Source organism: Capra hircus, chromosome 4 (genome assembly GCF_001704415.2).
Source record: "Capra hircus breed San Clemente chromosome 4, ASM170441v1, whole genome shotgun sequence".
NCBI classification, from domain to species: Eukaryota; Metazoa; Chordata; class Mammalia; order Artiodactyla; family Bovidae; genus Capra; species Capra hircus.
The window spans coordinates 75525631-75545644 of record NC_030811.1 but is presented as its reverse complement, the minus strand read 5'-3'; the positions used below and the strand labels follow the sequence as shown (position 1 = coordinate 75545644).

The 20014-nt window shown below is 38.0% G+C and overlaps 1 protein-coding gene across 3 annotated transcripts in view; it reads right to left on the bottom strand.

Moving 5' to 3' along the window:
• The window catches only part of RELN (reelin), a 544299-nt gene that overhangs the window by 100234 nt on the left and 424051 nt on the right, over positions 1-20014 (bottom strand). For all 3 annotated transcript variants that reach the window (XM_005679214.3, XM_013963255.2, XM_018047261.1), the window contains exons 25-30: positions 18525-18730; positions 15957-16128; positions 15292-15492; positions 9866-10098; positions 1521-1678; positions 119-326 (exon numbers count right to left, since the gene is read on the bottom strand). In XM_005679214.3, the coding sequence (XP_005679271.3) occupies positions 119-326; positions 1521-1678; positions 9866-10098; positions 15292-15492; positions 15957-16128; positions 18525-18730 (1178 nt within the window). The remainder of the gene's footprint in view (positions 1-118; positions 327-1520; positions 1679-9865; positions 10099-15291; positions 15493-15956; positions 16129-18524; positions 18731-20014) is intronic.

Below are 20014 nucleotides of genomic sequence, written 5' to 3'. Positions count from 1 at the left end.
TCAGAATCTATGTAGAGAAACATTACTATGTGAACTCTGAAAAGAACAGTGTTGTAGGTTAGATCATACAGCAAGGTAAATATTATGTTCATGGAGAAGCGACCAGTTAACTACTTACCTGATATTCCTGGTGTCCAGAGGGACAGTCCTCGCTTCCCTTTTTCCAGGGCCACTGAAGTAGAGAGACTTGCCATCATTAAGTGTTCCACAGCCCGTTCCAACCTGGCCTCCGGTTATCTTGTACCACAGCGGGCTGAGCTTCCCCTCAAATCTATCGAACATCTCACTGTGATTAGGGACAATAGACACACAGGTTCCTTGTGCAGCTTCCGAGAAAAGAAATACAGAGGAGACAGGTTTTGTTAAAATCATGAAACATTAGCAGGTACATTATTGTGTGGTCAAAGGAGACATTGCCATAGGTGTTAGGGGAAAGCAATCACATCAAAATCCAAACCTCAAGCATCTGCCTGAAACACAGTCATCACCACTATCATCAAAACAGTATTCTGCTTCTATTATTTTAAATGTTTAAACACAAACACAGAGGGAACCACGTAGTCTCATGATTTTCGTTAACCAGAGGGTTTGTGTAAACTGAGATATAAGATTTCGTCCACAAACAAAATTTGCTCATTTGTTGTCCTTTTATTAGAGGATCAGTATGGGGAGTTTATCACCCTGAAACTACGAGTGGCAGCGCTCTCTACAGAAGGCCTGTAACAACACATGTTTGTCTTTGGTCACGTGCCAGATGAAGAGCAGAACACTGAAAGGCTGGGAAGGATGCTTTGAAGTTAATTCCAGGAGAAATTCTATAAAAAGATTACGAAGCTTATAATATTTTCTCCCATTTTACTCTTTAATCTCAGCTTCCTTTTTACTTTTGCTTGTAGCAACATCTAAGGGTGATTGTGGTCAAAAAATACTTCTCTCGTTAAGTTTTTGTTTGGCAGTCTTGCATTTATCATTTCATAAGTTGACTTTTACTTTAAATGTATAAAATTACACTGTATAAAAGCAGTGTAAAGAGCACAGGAAGCCTAATGCTTAAGAGTTTGGCTGCCAGGGATTAAAGCTGAGCTCTAGCAACTCTTAGCTGTGTGACCTTGGGACAGTTACTGCGTGTCTTTGTGTCTGTTTCCTCAAGTGTAAACAAGGACAACGACAGTACTGTTACAGGGTTATTTGTTGCATGAATTAAATGAGGTAAAATAAAAAACACCTACTGTAGCGCTTAGCATGAAGTAGGGACTCAAGTAATGTTAATTATTATCACTATTATTAGGAAATGAATATACTTAAGGGATGAAATAAGTGTTATCATGCTTTTCCTTCTTAGGTAGCTCAAAACTACAAAATATCTCAGCACCTCATTTGCCTAGGTTACAAATTTCTATAATTTGGGGACTTAAGAATAAATACTTAAGAATATATTTCCTTGGAAGAAGTATCATGAAATATAGTACTCAGAGATGAATATTTTACAAGCAAATCATCAGACTTGTCTGTAGCCTTACCGGTGTACCCCAGATCACAGAAACACACCCCTGAAACGCAGTCCCCATGGCCACTGCAGTAACTGGGACAAGGCTCTGATATGTATACACCATCCAAACCAAAAGGAGGCACGTTCTTCTGGGAGCTGCTCTCCTGGATCCATCGGAATCTGGTCTTACTGTTGGGAAAAACAGCACATGTGTTTCTTGTACCAATATCTCATACCAAAGCACTGAAATACAGAACAGTTCAGAAAAACTCAAGAGATATATATTTATTTGGAAGCCATGTTCACTTGATTGGACACTTAACCTTCAAAAGTGTCTCTCTCAAATCTTTCTCAAAATTTCTTGATATTTTCTTCATCATAAATGTTTAAATATCAGGAGGATTTCAGATAAGAAGATTCTGATGGCCAGAAACATAGCTTTTTTTTTCTTGCATATTTTAAGAGGATATTTGGGAATCTTTGAAACCATCAAATAGGATGTACTTTGTTAGGACAAATAAGGGGACTATGGCTCTGCCATTTGCATGATTCTGGTAGGAAAGAATCAAGTTTGTACTGCCTGCTCTGTTCTCACCTGTTGCCTTCCTTGCCTGCTTCACTTCTCATCTTGAAGTCTTCAAGATGCTTATTCTACACACTTAGCAACCACCTGGGCTGCCAGAAAACGCTGGTAACTGCCAACAAACAAAAGAGGGACCTGGTCCCAGTGCTTCAATCCCTGGAACACCAGTGGCCGGGCTACTGCCCAGTCCTATTTCCCCCATAAGTTTTGAGGCTGCCAAACTAAAACTTGTCCCTGTTGCTTTCTAATATTTCCAATCCTTTCAACACACCTTGTTTCCTTTCAAATACATGGAAACCCACCTACATCTATAACTTCATAATAAGAAAACATCTCTTCCTTCTCAGTTCTACTAACATTAAAGAGGGACGAAAGATTAGACTATCTAAATACCAATTAATTATGCTGCCATTATTTATAGACTTTAGAGTGAATTCAGTCTCTAAGTAAAGAAGAGTAAAGAATCTTAAAGATTAATGAAGATTATCAAAGATAATTGTAGATCAAGATGGTTCCTTTTCTCCTCTATTATTATGAAAATAATATAGCAGTATCAGAGTACATTTCTTTCTGGCTCTTCAAATAACTATGGTAATTTGGCAACACTAAATCATAACTCTGGCTTTTTTCTTCATTATTTTAAATTATCTACATTTGGCAAATTTACAAATGTAGCCAACAATGTTGTTTACTAGGTTTAAAAAGTTTTTCAGTGATTAATTTCTGTTAATGCAAGTCTTAACACATTTTTCAATGTGTCAAAAGGAAGGTGAATGTATCTTTTATTTCCTTTGAAGTTAGTTCAAAATGTATTGGTCTTATTTTATAAGGCAAAAGAGAACAGAATTGAAGATTAGCAAAACAAAGGAAAACCAAAAAATAAAAAGAAAAAAGAAAGTACAGTTGTAAAGCGTTAGGAAAATTCTTCCCAATGGAGTTATAATATTATTTAGCCTGTGAAGATATTTTTCCTTTCAAAGGAAATAAATGGAATTGGTGAAAAGCATCTTTTGCCAATTGTTTGTAATAAAATGGTAAGGCCTCCGTACCCCTTCCAAAAGATAGGCTGTACATCTATAATAAAAAAGAAACACTTCAATTCCCTGGTAGAAGTCTTTTTAAATTAAAGTCACACTTGCCTTTTCTTTTTAAGTTTCTATAATAGAACCCAGAGAAACATGGATCTATAATTTCTGCCCCTCAGAAAGCAAAATTCCCCTATATCCTGCATGTTCCAGATAAGGTAGTAGAAGATAACACACTCTCTCTTTACTCCAATTGTCATCTTTGTTCAGAGGATGTCTGAGCAACCTGGAGAACCAGTTTCTACCCCTGTCCTTCAGCCTTCCACACTTCAGAAGGTTGTTGGATCTGCCACTTAAACCAGGAAGGTAAGCACCTGTGCATCGGCTTGTCTTGTGATGTGTGGTGGTAGAGGAGACATTGGGCAGAATATTAAGCAGCTGAATTTCTAGCCCTTCCTAGAGATGCTGATTTTCTGCATTCAGCATAGAGAGCCAAGAGCAGGCTGAGTGGCTGTATGGTTGGGGATGAGAGTCAGCAGGGAGGTACCAGCACATATTTACCACCACCAATGTCCCTCCTCTGTAGGCAAGAACCAAGAGAATTAACATGAGCACAAACTGTTCCTTTGAGAAAATCAGCTTCCAATTATTTGTAAAAGAACAATGTTCTAGTAACTATTATAAGCATATTGCTTTGTGGCAAAAATAGTTCCAAATTTTAACAATTTTCACTTACAATTCTCAGCTTTCCAACACTGCATTTGGAGATATCTGAGTTTAACATACTGCAGAAGAAACAACAGCTCATTTGCTTGCGTTGAAGCAGTAACATATTTACTATTCTGTAGTAGAGAGCTCTCCATCACAAATGCCATCCCAAGCAAGTTGGATAGTATCCAAACAAACCAGAAAGCCAGATCCTAATGAACAAGATTTTGTCTTCCAAAAGCTGAAGTCTAAGAAAATATTGATAAATTGGAAGCCTCAAAATATTGGCTCAGTTTGTGATAATAAGGGGAGTCTTTTCTTATTTCTCAGATGTGGTTTTACTAACTAGGTGATTCTACTCAGCATCAAACAAACTGCAGTTTCAGATTCAACTCTATATTATCTGGCTTTGGGGTATCACACCAGTATTATGTTTTTTGGCTCCTAATTCTATGGACTACTTTTAAAGCGATATCTTCCAATATTCTAGTATTCTAGTCACTGCAGCAAATATTTACCCCGTTATGCTCCCCAGCTTCATGACATGTTGCACTTGTCTATCTGGAAGAAATAAGGTTGGGCCACAGTTTCAGAAAACCAGAAAAGGTCAGTTTTCATTCCAATCCCAAAGAAAGGCAATGCCAAAGAATGCTCAAACTACCACACAATTGCACTCATCTCACACACTAGTAAAGTAATGCTCAAAATTCTCCAAGCCAGGCTTCAGCAATACATGAACCATGAACTTCCAGATGTTCAAACTGGATTTACAAAAGGCAGAGGAACCAGAGATCAAATTGCCAACATCCGTTGGATTATCAAAAAAGCAAGAGAGTTCCAGAAAAACATTTATTTCTGCTTTATTGACTATGCCAAAGCCTTTGACTGTGTGGATCATGACAAACTATAGAAAATTCTTAAAGAAATGGGAATACCAGACCACCTGACCTGCCTCCTGAGAAACCTGTATGCAGGTCAGGAAGTAACAGTTAGAACTGGACATGGAACAACAGACTGGTTCCAAATTGGGGAAGGGAGTATGTCAAGGCTGTATATTGTCACCCTGCTTATTTAAGTTATATGCAGAGTACATCACACGAAAGGCCAGGCTGGACGAAGCACAAGCTGGAATCAAGATTGCTGGGAAAAATGTCAATAACCTCAGATATGCAGATGAGACCACCCTTATGGCAGAAAGTGAAGAAGAACTAAAGAGCCTCTTGATGAAGGTGAAAGAGGAGAGTGAAAAGGTTGGCTTAAAGCTCAACATTCAGAAAACTAAGATCATGGCAAATATATGGGGAAGTGGTAGAAACAGTGACAGACCTGATTTTTGGGGGCTCCAAAATCACTGCAGATGTTGACAGTAGCCATGAAATTAAAAGACACTTGCTCCTTGGAATAAAAGTTATTACCAACCTAGACAGAATATTAAGAAGCAGAGACATTACTTTGCCAACAAAGGTCTGTCTAGTCAAGGCTATGGTTTTTCCAGTAGTCATGTATGGACATGAGAGTTGGACTATAAAGAAAGCTGAACACCAAAAAATTGATGCTTTTGAAATGTGGTGTTGGAGTAGACTCTTGAGAATCCCTTGGACTGCAAGGAGATCCAACCAGTCCATTCTAAAGGAAATCAGCCCTGAGTGTTCATTGGAAAGACTGATGTTGAAGCTGAAACTCCAATACTTTGGCCACCTGATGCGAAGAACTGACTCATTTGAAAAGTCCCTCATGCTGGGAAAGACTGAAGGCTGGAGGAGAAGGGGATGACAGAGGATGAGATGGTTGGATGGCATCACTGACTCAATGGACATGAGTTTGAGTAAACTCCAGGAGTTGGTGACAGACAGGGAGGCCTGGCGTGCTGCAGTCCATGGTGTTGCAAAGAGTCAGACATGACTAAGTAACTGAAGTGAACAGTTTCAGAAAAACATGGGGAGAGAAGGGCAGTGGTGGGGGTGAGGATTAGAAGGGCTACACTGTCACAAGGCCCAGTTTGAGATGGGCAATAAGCAGGATGAAAGGGCTATTTAGCTCCAGAGGCAGATATGTCCTTATGGAAAAGGAAAGAATGTCTCAGAGGATGAAGCCTATAGAGTAGAACAAACAGCTGAGAAGAACAAAGATTAGGGAACTACTCACCAGGAGGAGAACTGTCAAACTTTCTTATCCTGGACATTGCTCGTAGAGAAGGGAACCCTAGTAACAGCTATCTTGTTGCTATGTGCTTCCCATTCTTTTCATTTTCCTGAGTGGGCAGTGTTTATTATGTTGTTATATATATTATTATTATGTTTATATATCTCATTGCTGTATGTTGGGTAGAGCGTGGGGTGAAGTGAAGTGAAGTGAAGTCATTTAGTTGGGTCCAACTCTTTGCAACCCCATGGACAGTAGCCTACCAGGCTCTGCGGTCCATGGGATTTTCCAGGCAAGAATACTGGAGTGGGCTGCCATTTCCTTCTCCAGGGGATCTTCCCAACCCAGGGCCTGAACCCGGGTCTACTGCATTGCAGACAGACACTTTACTGTCTGAGCCACCAGGGCTGGGGTAGATAACCTTTTTTTTTTTCAGTTCCTATATCTGTGAGTCATATCCAGGGAAACTTGACATGATATAAGTGGCTTAGAGTCTGATGCTATGATGGAACAAGCCTTTGAGGGTCTTGGGAGGAAAGTGAGTGTGTTTTCATGGGGAACAGATGTGAACCATAGGGCTAGGACAAACTATGTTAGGTTGTTATAACAATGCCTGGTAGCTCAGTTGGTAAAGAATCTGCCTGCATTGCATGAGATCCCGGTTTGAATCCTGGGTTGGGAAGATCTTCTGGAGAACAGACAGGCTACCCACTCCAGTATTCTGGCCTAGAGAATTCCATGGGCTGTATAGTCCATGGGGTCACAAAGAGTTGGACACAACTGAGTAACTTTCACTTTCACATGGATCGCACCTCCTTAGGTATATCGTCTATAAGATTTTTCTGCACTTTCTATCAAAAAGGGGAGTCTGTTTTCTCACTCTCTGTATCTAGACTTGCCTTGTGGCTTGCTTTGACCCCTGATGTGCCAGTAAGATAGGGTCAGGCAGCTTCTACTTTTGTTTTTTTCTAACACTGGAACCACCCAACTGTGGATATTGTTATGAAAACTGGGGTGGATACTGGGATGAAAACCGCATAGAAAGAAAGGTCCTACTAATCCCAGACACTAATCAACCTACCAATTGAAAAAAGCTACATTATAAAGCTTGGTGAGATGAGCAGAAGAACTACCCAATCAATTCCATAAAACCATGAGAAATAATAAGCCACTGCTGTCTTAAGCCACTATGTTTAGGAGAGAAATGTTGCACAGCAATAGGCAACTGTACAAATATTATCCTAGGCTCTACTGAGGGATATGAAAAAGGACTAATGATAGTTTTTAAAAGTAATCATTAGTCACTTATGCATTCCTGATCATTTTCCTTCCACTGGTTGAGAGGTAACAAGGTCTGGAATAGCTGCCTTGGATCCAGAGATAGAAGTTGTGTGTTCAGAATGGCAGAGATACCCTGTCAGTTCTGAAGTGCTTACCTTTGGACTATTATGCAGTACACAATGGATTTCTATCTTGTTTCAGCCTTGTTAAGCATTTGAATTTATTTTGCTTTTATCGTAGCTAGACCTGTATCCTAACTAAAGCAGAATGCAAGTCAAATTATTAAATTTCACTAAAGAAGGTCAACTCATCAACTCTGTCACAAACCACGTCATTTGAGTCTCTCTGATACACAACAAAGTACACTGGCATGTAAAGACAAAAAAAAATTACTTATAAGTTGATCTTAGATCCAATGACTGATGAATTCTTTCTTGGAATAGTTGGCATTTAAAGATTGTGCTCCAAGCCAGGACATGGAAACAACCTAGATGTCCATCAGCAGATGAATGGATAAGAAAGCTGTGGTACATATACACAATGGAGTATTACTCAGCCATTAAAAAGAATTCATTTGAATCAGTTCTGATGAGATGGATGAAACTGGAGCCAATTATACAGAGTGAAGTAAGCCAGAAAGAAAAACACCAATACAGTATACTAACACATATATATGGAATTTAGGAAGATGGCAACGACGACCCTGTATGCAAGACAGGAAAAAAGACACAGATGTGTATAATGGACTTTTGGACTCAGAGGGAGAGGGAGAGGGTGGGATGATTTGGGAGAATGGGAATTCTAACATGTATACGGTCATGTAAGAATTGAATCGCCAGTCCATGTCTGACGTAGGGTGCAGCATGCTTGGGGCTGGTGCATGGGGATGACCCAGAGAGATGTTGTAGGGAGGGAGGTGGGAGGGGGGTTCATGTTTGGGAACGCATGTAAGAATTAAAGATGTTAAAATTTAAAAAAAAAATCATCAAAAAAAACAAAAAAACAACAACAAAAAAATAAAGATTGTGCTCCAAAGTTTGGTAGATTACCACAGAAACTTATACATCCTGACCATACAAGTTTCTTACCTATCTGAGAAGTCTGTATACCAAAATCTATGGTGCAGTTTCTGAAGGTATGCACAACTAATTAACAAGAGAGGAAGAGAACACAACCAGGATATCCAGCTAGATATAAATCTGGTGATCAATTAGGTGAAAGATTATAGACAGAATGGTCTCTACAAACACTATAGATAAACCACTCCCATAGATTCTTAGCTTTTATCATTCTGTCAGTCAGGATGAGATAGGTTATGCTGATGTAACATGCAGCCCTCAGTCTCAGTGGGTTAACCCAACAAAAGTTTATTTCTGGCTTATACTATATGTCCAGTATAGGTTGTAAGAAAGTCTGCTGATTGCAGAAATTCAAGGACCCAGACTGATGTAAGCTTCATCACAAAACGTGCTTTCATGAAACAGATAAGATGGCAAAACGCACATGGACTCAAAGTCATATGTTTCATTTCCACTCACATTTCATTAGGCAATGCATAACTTTAAAGAGTGTGGAGAAAGGATAGTCCAACCATATTCTAGGAAGAAACTAAGGCTGGAAATAATGCTGAATGGCATTAATGAGAAGCTCGCTAAGAGTTGGACACGACTGAGCGACTTCACTTTCACTTTTCTCTTTCATGCACTGGAGAAGGAAATGGCAACCCACTCCAGTATTCTTGCCTGGGAGAATCTCAGGGATGGGGGAGCCTGGTGGGCTGCTGTCTATGGGGTCGCACAGAGTCGGACACAACTGAAGCGACTTAGCAGCAGCAGCAGCAACCTCTATATTAAGTTACATCACCAGCAATACAAATAGACCTATTACATCATCTCATTTCTGCACAGAAATGCTTTGACTGAGTCACAATTGAATATTATGTTCTAGGATTCAATTAAAAAGTGTCCACTTGAAGAATGCTTCTTTATCTTCTGAAAAATTATAGTTAAAATACTGATCTTAACGTTACCTACTCCACCCAACACAAAGATATATATATACGCACTACAAATGTATTTTAGAAAAAAGCACACTTAATTTTTTTATCAGAATGTTTATATTTTCTTTCTTCTTATTCAACAGTGAGAACCAAATGACCCTATCTCCTGACTTCTCACACTTTGTCCTAGCTGCCAGGAAGCTTAGAGTTAAACTTGTTGATGTATTACAAAAACTAATTTGCTTCAAGTTCTTAATCCATTTAGCTCATGCTTCTGTCAATTGATTTAAAATCTTTTTCTCTATTGTATTAATATTTATCTTAATGCAATAATGCTTTATAACTCACTTAGCTTTTGAACATCTTCTGGTTAGTGCTGTAATCCCAATGCCCAGGACAGAACTTGGCACAGGTAGGTGGCTCAATAAGTGTTTGTTGAATGAATGAATGGATGAGTAAGTGAATAAACTTTTTCACAAATGTGTGTGTCATTTTCTCAAGAGTCATTACTTGGATAGATACTGCTAGAGGTTATGAATCCTCTTAGGTTACTGAGATATATGAAGTGAAGATATTGAGATAAATATATGTTCCTTAGAAATGGCAACTACGGCACATGGTAAGAATGGGCACTTTACCTGGATGCAAGAGACCTTGGAATAACAATGGTGATTCTTGTCCATTCTTCAAAGTCCCCCGTGTGATACATGGTGGGTTCACTCAGTTCTCTGGAGTTTCCTTCACATCCCTTGCCTGCAGAAGCTGGGTAACAGCCTTCTTTCACCAGAAACCAGGACATTCCGGCATCATGAGAGTACTGAAGAAGAACTGGGGCAGCACTGCTGAATTGATTGGCACACCCAATGTTAAGCTGTTGAAAAGAAATACAGAATTACACAGGTTTTGGTTTCAAGACATCATTTAACAAATTAGGTGCGAGAGCAGTCAGGGTTCTTTCTACTGAGTTTGCACAAATTTACAATGATAAGACATGCAGCTCAATTCCAACCAAGAGCCTTTCATAGGGTCTGGAAATCTCTGTAAAAGCAACAGGGGCTTTTCAATAGAAAGCAGGACCAGCTTCCCATTTTGTGGACTTCTTGAGATTATAGGAGAGAAGAGAGAGCATAGATGTGATCAGACTCTTGGACAAAAGATGAGAAACCAAGAAACTGTTTTCTTTTCCTTTCCCAGACTGAGGATACAAACAGAGGGAAGCAGATGATAGAGAGCTGTCCTCTAGAACATGAAGGTCACCGAAGCTGTCCTCTGCTTTAGGGGGACAGGCATCTTTATTCTGTTTTCTTACAAAAGCTCAGTAAGAAATCACTGTCAACTTATATGAAAGAATTAAGTTTCTGTCACAGCATCAAATAAACAACATAATCTAGAAATAAACCATTATTCTTCTATGCACTTGTAGAGATGATTGTCATCACAGGATTAAAAATATTCAAAAATTGTAAAAAATGCAACCTATATCATAATGCTACAGCACAGCCATTAAAAAAAATAAATTTATTTAGTTTTGGTTGTGCTGGGTCTTCGTTGCTGGCTTTTCTCTAGTTGTGGAGAGCAGGGGTTTCTCTCTAGTTGTGGTGCCCAGGTTTCTCACTGAAGTGGCTTCTCTTATCGTGGAGCACAGACTACGGGGTGGAGGGAGGCTTCAGTAGTTGTAACATGTGGGCTCAGCAGTTGTGGCTTCTGGGCTCTAGAGCACAGGCTAAATAGTTTTGGTGCACAGGATTAATTGCTCCGAGGCATGTGGATCTTCCTGGATCAGGGACTGAACCAGTGTCTCCTGCATTGGCGTGTGTGTATGTTAGTCACTCAGTTGTATCCAACTTTTTGCGACTCCATGGACTGTAGCTTCCCAGGCTTCTCTGTCCATGGAATTCTCCAGGCAAGAATACTGGAGTGAGTTGCCACTTCCTTCTCCAGAATTGGCAGGCAGATTCTTTACCACTGAGCCACCAGGGAAGCCCCTAGCACAACCATTTTTTTCTGTTTTCTCTTCTAATCTTTATAAAGAAGCATACCATTATCTAGGAGTAGTATTACTAAATCAAAATGTAGAAACTGTGAATTTCCTATTTATATGTGTTCATTTTTAATCACTTAGATTAAAATGAATCAGTTTTACACAGCACTGAATGTTACTAAAGCTTTGGACAGTTTCTTTCTAAATTAATAAATATATAAATGATTGTATTACTGTTTTAGTTTATATTTTTTAAAAGTTGTAAATGTCAAACTCTTCCTGAAATTTAATCACATGCTGTCTTAGAGCACACGATCCATTCATGTTATTTCATTTGTTGGTTGGAGCCATCATAGGATTGTATAAGGCTTTATAACTAAGAATAGTCAAATTTTATAGAAAAAATTGAAGAACTCAAGAGAGCATAATCATGACCAAAAAATAAAGGATGAAGGAAAGATAGGCCCCTAGGCAAATAAAATTAGGTCGGAGCTCAAGAGGTCAACCAGCTCATTCTTGTGACTGTGAAGTAGCTTGAGTCAGTCTGTCAAAAATGGGAAGAACACATATTTTCCTTAATTCCATGCTCAGAGCTAGAAAGCATCTCTCAGAAGGATTTATAATATGGCTAGTGGCAATTTTATTGTGATTCATTTATCCAAGTTTACATAGTTAAATATCAGGAAAATAAAGACTTGACCCTCTAAGATGCAAGATCACCTCTTGTAACATAAACCCTTTTATTACATTACTTGTTAGTTAGCATAGCCTTTGGCTGGCCTGTGGTGAGAGGAGTCACACTGGGCACACATAGTTAGCTTTCTGTCTTAGATTTATGGCTAAAGTAGGTAAGTCAATGGAGCTTTCAGTTCTGTGACAAGTTTGTGATTTTATTCTTTACGGACCATTTGGCCTGCTTCTTAACTGCTGATTTTTCTAGAATTCAGTTCTTGGCTTTCTTACCTTTTTACTCCATACAAGCTCCCTAATCTCATTCACAATCATAATTTCAGATGCCTTCTAAATCCCTATGACTCCCAGATACTCCCAGGCTCTCTGAACAATGTCCATAACTCCTTCTTGTGTGCTTATCCTTCAGCAATCCATGAGCATGTGTGCTCAGTCATGTCTGACTCTTTGCAACCCCATGGACTGTAGCTTGCCAGGCTCCAGTGTCCATGGGATTTCCCAGCCAAGAATGCTGGAACGGGCTGCCATTTCCTCCTCCAGGGGACCTTCCGACCCAGGGATCGAATCTGCATCTCTTATTATCGAATCTGCAGGTGGATTCTTTTACCACTGAACCACCTGGGAAACCCTTAGCAATCCACAGGCATCCCTAAATCCACAGGTCCAAGTCTTCTCATCATCCACCACCCTAAAACAAATCCTCCTATTTCTGAATTTCTGATTTCAGTGACTTGAGCCAGAAATGTAGGAGTCATTCTAGAATCCATTCTATCACCCAATAGGTTACCCAAACCCGTTGACTGTGCACCTTTAACATCTTTCAGAACCATCTACTTACAGTCCCAGGCTATGCCTTAGTCTGGCCTCTTCATTTCTTACTTCTCCAGCATTGTCACTTTACTCAAAATACACTCAGCAATCTGAGCACATATCTCTGCCTCCTCCACTATCTCACAGGTCCAAGTTCCCATTATCTATTACTTGGATCACTGAAATAATTGCCTGGAAGTCTTTTTATCTCTGCCTTTGACTCTGCCAGTTTACTCCCAACTCAGTTACCTGTGTGATTTTTTAAAACTCTAAGTCAGAGTATGTCACTCTTCTGCTAGCTATTTTATGTAGTGTAGGTACAGTGTTAGCTGCTCAGTCATATCCGACCCTATGGACTGCAGCCTATTAGGCTCCTCTGTCCATGGAATTCTCTAGGCAAGAATACTGGAGCAGGTAGCCATTCCCTTTTCCAGGAGCTCTTCCTGAACCAGGGATGAAACCCAAGGCTCCTGCATTGCAGGCAGATTCTTTATTATCCGAGTCACCAGGGAAGCCCTTTTTATGTAGAGCAAAAGTCAAAGTCTGATCTTTTTCTTTTTTTCTACCAGTCTCCCCTTCCTCACTTTGCTTTAGTCACAGTGGCATCCTTGCGGTTTCTTAAACTTTTCCAAGCACACTCGTACTTCAAGGCATCTGCCCTTTTTGTTCTATCTGTTCTCTTTTGTTCTTTCTTTGTCAAACTCTCTATTCCTAGTTTTTTTCATAGCCTAAAAAGAAGCCTGGAACATAGTAGAGGTTTTATAAATAGTTTTTTCTCCTGTTAAGTCAATAGAATGATCCTTCTAAAACACAGATCTGATTCTCACATTCAATGGGCTAAACATCTTCCATGACTCATTGCTCTTGGATTAATATCTAAGTGACTTAGTGTATCATATAAAGCCCATTAGAATCAACCTTATCTTACCTCTGTGGCAGGTACTCCAAACTCAAAGTTCCAACATTTCCATTCTCATTTGCACTTTCCTATATTTTCACATAGTTGCACACTCTGTTCTAACTGAAATTTCCCACCCCCTCCATTTTGCAGTCTGCTAAGTCTCTGTACTTCCAGAAACTTCCTATTTCAACTCATCCATCCATCTATCCATTTAACTAACAGATAATTTTGGAGTACCTGCCATATGCCAGGAACTCCCTGGCACTCCCACAGCATCAGAGCCTCTTTCTACCACAGCACTCCAGTGACTCTACTGCAACTGTTCACTTTTCTGGCTCACTTGCTAGTTTCTGAACTCCTTGAGGGCTTGGCTACATTTCTCATCTCTGTATTCCTAGCACTTAGTGTTGACACAAGGCAGGCAGTCATCAAAACTTAACCAGCACTGTACCTTTTTTGGACAAATAACATCAAGTTCTTATTACAGATTCCAAATATACATTAACAATTCCTAAATGACTCATATTACCTGTCTATTATCAACTGATAGCTACAAATCAACAATTTCTGCTGGTATAATTCAAGAATTGAGACTTTCCTTAGGCATTTTGCATTATGTTTTGAAACATTTAATAATATTTTCTCTATTTAGATTTTTAAACTTAAGAATACCATCTTGCAGAGTTCAACACCTACACTATCATGATTTTGTGGCTAGTTAATTAGAAAAAGTGCCAGGTGAGAAACAGCATACTGTTCTGACAATGTATTGCTTTTGCTGTTATTCTGCTCCCATTTTAGGCAGTACTAACAAATTAATATAGTTGTACACCATTATTAATGGTTTTCCATGGCAATTTAGCATCAAAATCTAAACAGAGAAGAATAACATTTCACTAATCATCTTATTTATGACTCACTGCCTTGTTTACAGACCTCTGGAAATTATATTTGAAGAGCTTCCCATAAACATCTGATCTCTTTAATAATTCCATTTGTAAATTATTTAGCATCTGCATCCTGCCGTTATGTAAGGACCATGTAGTTGTGCTGGATCATTAAAAATGCATTACTCTCGACCCCAGAATTCACCAATGGGATTTTATTATAAACACAATGAAATTTTGATTAGGGTTTTGAAAAAAGAGCTTGTCAAAGTAAATACTTGCTATCCATGTTGACATGTTATCACAGCACTGAAAAATAAGCAGCTTTTAAGAGAACAATGATAATTAAAGTAAAAATTTATTGAATCAAAGGAAAAGAAATTGTTTGAAAACCGCATAGTAAAAACATAAAATTACTTGCAAGTTTAAAAAGTACTAGTAAGCTGAAAAGGAGAACACATCCATTACCATCCAAAAGCATGGGATGGGATTCATTAAGTCACAATCAGATTGAAATCCTCAAAGTAATCTTTCTTTTTAATTCTGATAGAGTTCCACGAGCACTTAAAGAAATACAGTGACACAGCCACTTCTGGGGCTCATTAAAAACTGACAAGCTGTTTTCCTTATGGATAGAGCTAAAAAGCTTTGCCATTCCAAGACTGTTGGAAACTGTTTGTTCAGATGAGTCCCTTCACTAACAGAAATATGGACATTTTGTATTCTTTGTGAATTTCATTCACAAATCTGGAAGATGGTTGCTCCTTAATCTGCAAGAAGTTTATGCATAAATACCTTGAATTGCAGCACATATCCAGGCTTCAGAGTCAAATCTCGAGTTACTGCAAATCGGTCCCCATCTGATTTTCCAAATACCATGGCTGATGGCGTGGCAGAGCAGAAAGTTTCATTTTTAACCATTCCTTCATTAGCTAACATCAACCACACACTCATTTGATTCATAGGGTAATCAAAAGCTGGTTTCTCATAAAAGTTCTAATAGAAACAATACAAACAACATAGAAAGGCAATTTGATAGCTTTGAAAAGAAGAAAGGAATTTTCAGTTCATGACATGCTTCTATTTGTATTACCATGTACTATTTGTGTATATATGAAAATAAATCAGACTCTCAAACTGTTTTTCAAACTGCCATGAAGTTTTTCTCCTGATTATTTAACAACTGAAAATATTTTGCTACTATATATCTAATTATTTTATAAACAAACTAATAATCATGCTTAATGAACTGGACAAACTTTCTAGTCTTTTTTTACATTTTTTAACATCTAAATAATCTGTGAAAGAGTAGCATAGAGAGGTTAAAAAAAAATTAGTGCAAACACATAAAACCAAACTACATGTTCAAGTGTCAAGCACTAAATCCTTGGAGGAGTCAGTAATCCCATCCTGTTTTACAATTCTATGTCATCCTGGAGTTCAGACATAATGAGAAATACCTGAGGTAAAGTTGGATTGACAACTGGGATGATCTGTTTTTGTTTCTCGGACAGAATGATGATGTCGTCAACTGCCCACTGGTCATAGTCTTCACCCGAAAACACAGGCTGCCACCAGCGGAACCTGGTGCAGGGGGTCTTGGCAGCAGCTGGTAACTCAAGATAGACAAATCTGCATAAAAGCAAATCATTTAGTGCCAGGAAGGGAAAAACTCTGTTTTTTTTTTTTTTAGTAGCTGTTAAAATAACACTAGTAGCAACAAGAGAAAGTCTAGTTTTGCTTGATCTCTTGGTGTTTTTGAGAAGAGTCTTATGTTTAGACAAATTAGACAAGAGGTTTAAAGTTGTAAGCAAGTTCAGTCTTGGTCCTGGTTTCTCCATTTGTTATCGTATCTTTTGGAGGCAGATATTTCAAATGAGTTTGATTAACTGAACAATGTCTTTTGACTACCATGACAATGATCATAACATTTCTAAAGAAATCCTTAGAAAGAACTGCTCCCTTATATATTATGGCATTAAAATAGCATTAATTTTTTTCAAAACAGTTCTTACTTTATTGAGGGAAAATATAAATAACCAGTAAAAATGAAACATAAATCACTGATGATCTAACACATGAGATTGGCCTCTGCTAACAGTTTGCTGTGTATCATTAAAGCATGTACTCTCTTACACAGATGAGATTATATGTATTAATTTTGTATCTTACAGTTTAAAAATTAACATTATATCATAAGCACATCCTCATGTCAGTAAACTTAGTTAAGATCATTTTACCATTTATATAATTTTTCATCACACAGATGTGCTACTATTTATTTCACCTTTCCTTATAAATAATTCTGTGATGAAAATCTATGCATATAGTTTTATGGACACCTCAGTTTATTTCTTTAGAGAAGATTCTTCAAAATGGAATTACCAGGCCAAATAAAATGGTCATGTTTAAGGCTCTTGATTTTTCCAAAAATCCAAAGGATTTTTCCAGAATTCTTTCTTGGAATAATGGCATGCAGGATGACATGAGAGCACCTGTCTCGCTGCTCCATGTGGAAAGAGCATTTTGTATTATTAAAAAATGACCATCTGACTGTTGAAACACAGTATCATTTTTATTGCAAGAGAGGTTGGATATTAATTGTATTTTATTAAACATATGTCTTTCTTGTTTTGTAACATCTACTCATCCCTTTTGCCTATTTTTCTACTGGATCTTAGTGTTTTTCTTGATAATTTGTATGAGCTCTTTACAGGAACACTGATCTTCTATTTCTCATATTTGTTGCAAATATTTTCTCAGTTTCTTTTTTATTTTTTTCTATTCCCTTTGAAATGGATGTGTTACACACGTGTTAATTCTTCTACTGAATTCATGTATAGAAAGTTTAGGTCTTTTCCCAAGATCAGATAGTAATCTAAACATTTAAATCTTTAACCAGTCTTTAACACTATCATCTGAGATGTTAGATGACAGTCTATATAGATACTTCCCCTCAAGAGCCCACCCACCTTCTTCTAACACCATTTGATTGAATGACCATTTCTTTATCATTGATAGTTGATGTGTGTTTTTTTCATAAATGTTTGTATGTATATCTGAGTTAATTTCTGGGTCATTTGACTTGATTGTTCTATCTATGCACTGGTATCATTCCACTTTAATTATGTAGGTTATACAATATATTACAATATCATGTAGGGTATCCCTCTATATTTAACCAAAAGTTTAAACTATTTTTGTCAGTTTATATTTCTAGACATAAAGTTCTAAAAAAATACCACTAAGACTTTGGTTGCTATAGTATAAAATATAAATTAAGAGATATCTTCATATCATAATGTTCAGTTTTCCTATCCAAGGATGATGTATTATTTTCCATTTATTTGTTCACTTTTATATATTTGAAAGAAGTTTTGAAGTTTTATTACAGTTTTCTTTACAGAGATTCTCAGTATTGTTAAACTTATTCCTTATATTTATTTATATATTTTCCATCATGGGGTCTTCTGATAGCTTCCAACTCAGAATCTCTTAACCATTTTAGTGTCATAGAACTCTTCACAAATGTGGTAAGATAGGCCCTAAAGAAAAATTCCCTTAAATAAAAATGGAATATATCTGGAATTTTAAAAAGCTATTGAATTTTTGTTCGTCTATATAGTAATCTTCTTACTTTCCTGAATTCTCAGTAATTTCCAGATTAACAATGCTATTCCTTAGAAAAAATATACTTTGAATAGCTTCAAATTGTTTAAACCAGTTGGCCCGATTATCAATTCCCTTTCTACTCTATAGGGGGAACCTCACCAGGCTCCACCTCCCACCTATCATCCCTGACTCTCTCCCTGGATGTTATGATTCTTGTTAGACCCAGTTGGCTTTCTCTGGTTTCTGCCTCTCCCCTGTGTGCCTTAGAAGTAATGCTTTTGGTTGGTCTCTCTCCGTATCTAACTGTGTTATATCATGGAGAGTTATCGCTCCTTGAAATGACTCAATGTTTTAAACAACAGCAACATCACCCTTAACCTTCCTGAAATCAACGGCAGGCAATCAGAGCTGGTTACCTGGGTTTGCTGAAGTCTGAGAAGTACATTTCTGCCAGCAGGTGCCACTGGATGCCCCCATTGTTGCTGTACTGGAGGAGGACACCCTCCTCTCTGCTGTCAGGCTTGTTGCATGCAGAACTCTCTCCACCGATCTGGATGTAGAACTGGACAAAGTCCACCCAAGAAGTATCCAGATCCCAGCTCACCAACTGTCTTTTCCCAGCCTTTCCAAAGAACAGAGAAATCACAGATCCAATTATCTGGGAGCAATTTGTTGTTTCAGTTTCAAATTTGTATGAGCATCCTGGCTCTATGTGAAGTTGATCATGTTCTCCTTTATTGTTGAGAGGAGCAAGTCATGTTATTTAACTGTTTCTGGATACATTCTATTAATATCCAGGACTTGATTATGAGACCCCTGAGAACTGCTAATTACACCAAAGAGTATTCAAAAGTCTTTAATAACAAAGCAAAACTCATTTTAATTAAAACACTTCTAGTATTCCCTTTGTAAATCTCCTCCAGGCAGAGTCATGGAGCAGAAAGATCATATACATACTTTGAAATCAGCTGGAGCTAGGTTTGAATCTCAGCCCATGATTCATGCTGTTCTCTAGCTGTGTGACCTTTCTGAGCTTTTATTTTCCTCAAAAGTATAATATGGGTAATAATACCTTCCACATAGTGTGTTGTGACAATTAGGTGAAATAACATGCTACATAACTTGCCTAGCACATGGTATGCTTTCTTGAGGGAGTAATCTCTGCATACATATGCCTTGACCCTACTCCTACCTGGGAACTGCAGTGAAACAGGTAAGACAGAAACTTCTGAACAGAGTACTGAAGTCTCTGGGGCTCCCAGTCAGTCAGCCTGTCTGTCTCTCTTGGAAACAGAAGGTGGGAGGGATCACTAAATAAGTTTTTGCAACCACTAAATGATCTCTGTGTCTTAAAAATGTTAAAAAACTTCTTCAAATCTGGTAACTTGCTTCCTTTGTTTAGTGTCACAGGAAGTGCCCCTGCCTGTCACAGTTCTGTTGCAAGGTATTAGACACAAATTGACAAGTTTGTCATCATTTACCTGTAAATGGTTTCATGCTAACAGGATTGAAAAAAAGTTTGCTGATAAGATTCCTTCACCCAAATCAAATCTGCCAAAGCTAATCCATGGATTGCACTGATTGGTCTTGGAGAGTTTTCCAGAAGTTCAATTAAGTTGGGAAGAAAATCTGAGATAGGATACATAATATAGAGCAAAGCATCCCTCACACTTATAATTTAAACTCTACTCTAATCCACTAAGTTAATTAAGAAAGGGTTTCAGTTATTAGAAGTCACAGGGGAAATACTTGGTGATAATTATGGGGGTACACAGCTACCGATAAATCTAAAGCCAATTAAAAGATCCCAAAAGAGACAAGGGTGCCAGCAAAAAGAAAATCAAGGTTAATCCTGAGACAGGAACTCGTTTTTTGGAACTCTCAATTTTATGTACATATTAGAAGA